The sequence below is a fragment of the Toxotes jaculatrix genome, chromosome 3, assembly GCF_017976425.1.
Source record: "Toxotes jaculatrix isolate fToxJac2 chromosome 3, fToxJac2.pri, whole genome shotgun sequence".
Lineage (NCBI taxonomy): Eukaryota > Metazoa > Chordata > Actinopteri > Toxotidae > Toxotes > Toxotes jaculatrix.
In genome coordinates this window covers 6,470,459-6,476,458 of record NC_054396.1, presented here as the reverse complement: position 1 = coordinate 6,476,458, position 6,000 = coordinate 6,470,459, and the positions used below count along the sequence as shown (strand labels likewise).

The window sequence follows — 6,000 nt, the reverse complement described above, 5'->3', positions numbered from 1 at the left end:
AGTTACATATTCTTGCTTTAAGTGGTGTTTGCATCTGCTAGAAGCAACAAAAAAAACATAAAAGTGGGATACATGTTTAAAGGAGGTCTCTTATAAAATGGCCTAAACTCAACAAGCTCTGGGCACAGCATCATGCTACAATATTTTTGGGGTATTCCAATTGTTCAAACATTTTGCTTTGTGTAGTTGAAGCCACCTCTGAAGCCACAATGATTCCAGTATAACTTAAATATGATCAAACACTGGGGACAACAACCTTCTAAAACCATTTTATTCATTTATTTATATATTTCCCTTCAGACAATTCATTTTTGGGATGCTAGATGCACAGTCTGTTGCCACTCTCAAAACACAATCACAAGATGACATAAGAGGCTCCTGCATCGTAAGGCATCCTTGTCATGTTTGTTTTTCTGTGGAGGGCGGGGGGGTTGAGGGTTTCGGTGGGGAAGTTCACCTCATGTGATTAACTGGTGGTTGCTAGGTGACCGTCCTGGAAAAGAGCCATTCATTCGCAGCCCAGCTCTTCAACAGTCAGGATTTGAGAACAGCCTTCATGTACCTCCGAACCAACCACTGCTGTCCAAATCGCCTCCTGTACACATAGCCGGTTGCCATGGGGATTCCAGGGACATCTGATTCAAAAATGACATGAGTCATGTATTTGAAGAGAGACTGTTTTCTCCTTATACTTGTAGTAGGTTTGTTAAGAAGACAGTGGAATATGATTTATCACAAAGGCACAACAAAGAGGGTCATAGATTGAGACGACTAAAGGCTTCTTGTCATCAAATTAAATGTAGAATATACTGTTAGCAGAGGTAAAATATCAACCCGTTGCACACACACGATTTAGCTGATGGCTGTGAGAAACCCTGTCCCACAACTTTCTATAAATTTCTATCCTTTTGCCTGAGAAATGCCTAGCTATTTTTTTCTTCTGCATAATCTGTGTCCTACTTTTCTCCAAGGCCATGGACACAGCTAACATCCAGTCACATTCCTCCACCTTTCTGACTGTTCTTTCTCTCAGACTGAAGGCGCATCATGCACTTTGCAGATGTCAAATGATAAACTTTGGCTTGACTTATTTTTGGTGCATTATACTACTCCTCTGTATGTCAGATCACGGTCAACTGCAATCCGATGAGTAGTTTGACATTTTTGGAAATATCCTTATTTACTTTCTTTCTCACTTAGATGAGAAGATCAAGACCACTCTCATGTCTATTCCTTTACAAGAACAATGTGTAGGATTTAGGGACATATATTGGCAGAAATGGAAATATTCTAAATTATGTTTTCATTACTGTATAGTCACCTGACACTAACAAATGTGTTTTCTTTAAAACGAGCTCTTCATATCTACACAGGGAGAATGTCCTCTTCCACTGAGTCCACCACATTTCTACTGTAGCCCAGAACAAGGGCCTTTTGCGTTATGTGAAGTCCACTGTAGGTTCTCCTACACACTTGGAAACAGAAGGGAGGGGCATTCAGTTGGTTGCAATCTGCAACCTCACCACAAGGTGCCACTAAATTCTACGATCCTTTAATGTGAAGCTACTGTTAGCAGCCAGTTTAGGTTTAGGTTAACATAAAACGTTGAAACAGTGGGAAACAGCTAGTGAGGCTCTGTTCAAAGGTTTAAAAAAAAAACGCTGCCCCTAAAGTTCCATAAGTAACATATTGTTTGTGATTCCTTGCTGACGTTTTGTCTGCTCAAGAAGCAGAACACTACATCACGTGAAGTGTTAAAAGTGTTGATTGGTGAACTGCTGTTTCTCCTTGCTTTCAGTCTTTGTGCTAAGCTAAGCTAAGCTAACATGGCTACAGCTATGAGAGAGTAGCCGATCTTCTCATCTAACTCTTTGCAAGTGAATAACCATAGTTCCCAAAATGCCAAACTGTTCCTTTAAGTTTGCTTTTAAATTCCTGTGTGTGGATCACACCATTCTGAACAGAAGGAATCCAGGTAACCCTCACAGAGGAGAAAATATAGGTCAATACAACAACATTGTGTGACATTCGCCTCTCCACCGGGTGACACAAAAACCAATCAACTTGACAGCAGTCTCCGATCGGCAGAGGGCTTCCGTCTCCCCACCACCACCATCTAGTTTCTCTCTCTCAGCCCCAGTGTGGCTGGAGCATTGATCCCAATTCTGGATGAAACATGGTCTCCATCCTAATTAACCCAGATGTGGATATTAATAAGATGAAAGCAGGTCTAGACTAGAAACGGGGCAGATTGAGAGGAGGTCCTGATTTCAGAATGGTCACACTAAAGTGGGACACCTTCGCCCCTCCTTTGACAGGGGAATAAAGCCTGGTTCTATATAAAAATACCCCCTGGCCCTTTTTAATTGGTCCCACCCCTCTTGAGGTTTGAGTGCGATGAGAAGCTGAGAATATCTACACGGGGAGGCTGCATCGCATGAACACAGAAAAGAAATGTCAAGTTGATGGAGACGACAGTTGACAGTTGAGATGACAGTTATTACTTTATATATGAATTTTGCTTTTTGAAATGACATAATATTTTCTCTAGGAACAAAGCTTTGACATCTGTATGGGTGTAAAGATCAATCGTGTAGCCTTTGTAGCTATTGAAAGAAACCTATTAAACATCATTACTTCCAATGTCTGCCAGAGCCAATGATACTCCCGCTCCTTCAAGATTCATGAGTTGTGTGAGATATGGGACTTCAATGTGCCAGGACAAGATGACAGCTGCAAGACTGTAAATCCAATGGGACAAGTCCTATACAGACCAAACCTCCCCTGAAAGATGAAATTGATTATACATGTGAACAGACAGGAATATCAACAAGTTTAACCAAAGAAAAATAAAACTCTTTTCTTGACTTGAGATTTAGTTTTTATAACATCAACAGCATTAAGACAGCGGAGGATCAGGAGACACCATGGGGACTAAACAGGAAACAATGACGAGTGCAGACGTGACTCATCCAGCTGACTTGTTTTTATGGAACCACCAACGTGTTGCATTGTGTTCTACTGAGTGGCTGACTTAACCGAGAGTTTAGGGAAACTGAAAATACATCAAGACATAACTAAATAGACATAGTTTAAAAGGAAAAACTAGAGGAAAAGGGAAAATCTTTTCTCTGACATTCAGGAATCAGTCGATCTCTTGACATTCAGATAAAAACGAATGTGATATGAAATTTATTTTGGATTATTTCAGTTGAGAACAGATAAATCCAGTGGAAGGAACAGTGTGCACTTGTTGGCACCACAGAGACACGCTTTTCTCTGAAGTCCATCTGTCCTACTGGCCTGTGTGGCAGCGTTACTTTGTGTGGACAGCAGCTCTACGGGAGGTTGGTTACTGTATCCTCCTGAGTAGTCAAACGTCAGCTCCTCTTGTGCATCGATGTACCGACCAGCAAACAGCGCCAGCCGAGGAACTACAGAGTGCACACGAACAGGCAGCATGAACAGGTTGGGCTGACAGGAATGGTTGAGAAAGCGGCCTACGTTTCCCACCACAGCTGGGTCCACAAACGTCTCCATAATGGAGCCTGTGCCTGCATGCTCCCTCACAGCGATGATGTAATTATTGTCTTCAGATCTCTGGGTGAGCTGTCTGCGTCTGGCCTCCTCAAAGCTGATCACCTCTCCTGCATACTCGCATACAAATGTCCCCTGTGGGATTGCCTCCAGTGTCCGTACTCCCCAGCCCCTGTTCCCGGTGCAGTAAACCTCCAGCCTGAGTCTAAGTCCTCTCTGGACAACACGGTTAGAGCAGGTGTCACTGCAGGTGCAAAGGGCATGACACTCAAACACAGGTGAGCAGTAACCAGAGTCTGCTCGGGTAAGATTCAGCAGAGTGCCGGTGCTGTCGTATGCCCGGCCATGAGTCTGCAGGCAGGAGCAGCTCTCAGTGCAGCAGGAGAGGGAAAGGCAGGAACATCCAGGAAGGCTGACTTCACTGGGGTCAACGGTGCATCCTGGTCCCTCAACATTATCTGGGGAATACTGAAAAATTAAGGGTAGTTCAAAAAAACAAACAGCTGATAAGGTTGCCCATAATAATAGCAAATATTCAAATTTGTGCTTAAAAAAAATTGTTGATTAGTTGACTGACACAAAATTAGCCTGCAACTATTATGATAACAGATCCTTTTCAGTAAAAGTGCCAAACATTCACCGGTTCCAGATTCTCAGTTGTGAGATTTTGCTGCTTGTCTTTGTATTTTGTGGTAGTAAACTGATTATCTTTGGGTTTTGGACTTCTTGCACAATTAAAAACAAAACAAAACAAAACAAAACACACACACACACACACACGACACCTTAAGTTGACACAAAGAGCTTCAGAAAATTGTGGCAGGTGTTTTTTCATTTTCTGACATTTTATAAACCAAACAATGAACCTTTGAAATAATCTGCATCTGATAAAACCCATCAACCTACTTTTGACAGCCGCAAAATATAGTTTTGCCACATTAATGCTTTATGACTTACACGTCCTAAGGAATCTGTACAATCTTCTAGAGCAACCTGAGCAAGGAGTGTAAAGTAGGACAACTCCTTTGTTCTAGAGAGGCAGTTATTTTTTGATTCCCCATACTGCAGTCAGGTGATGTGGATGTAGCCTTTTAATGATTTGCTGCCATCTGCTGGTAAAACAACATATTGTTATTTGACAGAGTTTATAATCCCAACAAGGTTTTGAGTTTTTGGCACAGACAGATATTTGTTGGACAAAGCTTAAGCAGGACTTTGAAACTGCACTTTCAAAAAAAATGTTTATTATTTAGAATTTTTTCATTATGACATATTTGTCAATCACACGTCAGTGAAGTCTTCTATTGTAGTGACATCCTTATAGCTGTAGTATACTGTGTATGGCATCTTGCACGGTGGCAGTTAAACTGATAAATCTGCATGGCCAATTTATCAGCCGATATTATCTTTCAGCAGATCTATCATATTGGTGTAATGTTGGCTAATACAGTGTAGCAGAAAATTGCCAAAGATATATTTGAGGTATAAATAGTATTTACTTTACATTAAAATCTATAAACATGACTTATTGTGGGAAAAAAAAAAAATCCTGCTCATTACAAAGATTGTGGACCCAATGCTTTAAAAAGCTGCAAATAGTCTGTTTATGCTAAAAGAAAATTCTGACCTATATATCAGTATCAGTATCAATGAAGATACCAGAATCACAGTTTTTAAAAACTCAAATAATGATTTTGGTATCAGCCTTAAAACTTCCAGTATTGGGCCATAATATTTTGTGCAAGCTTATTAGGTACAAATTAGCTAAATCTTTTGCAGACTAATACAATAATACAATGGAATAAACAGGTCTTCATATAGCAGACATTGTGACATGTCACAATAGTAAAAGCAAAGGCATGAAAAAACAGGTAAACAGGCCTGTCACTGTGTATGCTGACTCCCTGTCACAGCTGTCATGAATAAAACAGATCCAGATTTAATAAATAATCAATAACATCTGTGATGTTCCTACTATAACAAGACAAGGTATCTGCCATGTAAAAGACCTGTTGGAGAGAAAACAATGGTTAACCTGTTTTGGTACAAGCTGCCATTTAAAACATACAGATATTACTGTGTTTATGCATACCTGCATCAACTGTGTGAGTTAAGGCCGCTTTTAAAAGTAATATAATTAACATATCGTCACTTAATAACTTCACAACTCTTGCAACACTTCTCTAAAACTAATGACTTAGCTAAAAATGGGACCGGGGTGTTTGGTTAGCTAAAGCACCTGCACAACATTTACCAGACCACTGTGAACAAGCTACATTAACGTTACCTGAAATTTAGGTAATGTCAGCGCGGCTGAACTCCTCACAATTAAAACCGGAACATTTTCCAGACCGTTACTCAAATCCACACCATGTGTACTGTCTCCCACCACATTCATGTCTGAAGTTTCAAGGGAGGAGCGGCAAATCAGCCAGGATGTAAACAGAGTCAGAGCGAAGCTGT

At 40.7% G+C, this 6,000-nt stretch overlaps 1 protein-coding gene across 1 annotated transcript; it reads right to left on the bottom strand.

The window, feature by feature from the left end:
* Window positions 1-2,525: 2,525 nt before the first annotated feature.
* Window positions 2,526-5,941, bottom strand: setmar (SET domain and mariner transposase fusion gene). Its single transcript, XM_041033070.1, has 2 exons — window positions 5,825-5,941; window positions 2,526-4,005 (listed from the first exon to the last, which is right to left on the bottom strand). The coding sequence occupies exons 1-2, from the start codon at window positions 5,933-5,935 to the stop codon at window positions 3,208-3,210; spliced, it is 909 nt and encodes a 302-aa protein (XP_040889004.1). The 5' UTR covers window positions 5,936-5,941; the 3' UTR covers window positions 2,526-3,207.
* Window positions 5,942-6,000: the final 59 nt, after the last annotated feature.

Coding starts and splice junctions, on each gene's coding strand:
- setmar (XM_041033070.1), bottom strand. CDS start 5,935: ATGAATGTGGTGGGAGACAGTACACATGGTGTGGATTTGAGTAACGGT. Junction 4,006..5,824: donor TGACATTACCTAAATTTCAG/GTAACGTTAATG, acceptor TTAATTTTTCAG/TATTCCCCAGATAATGTTGA.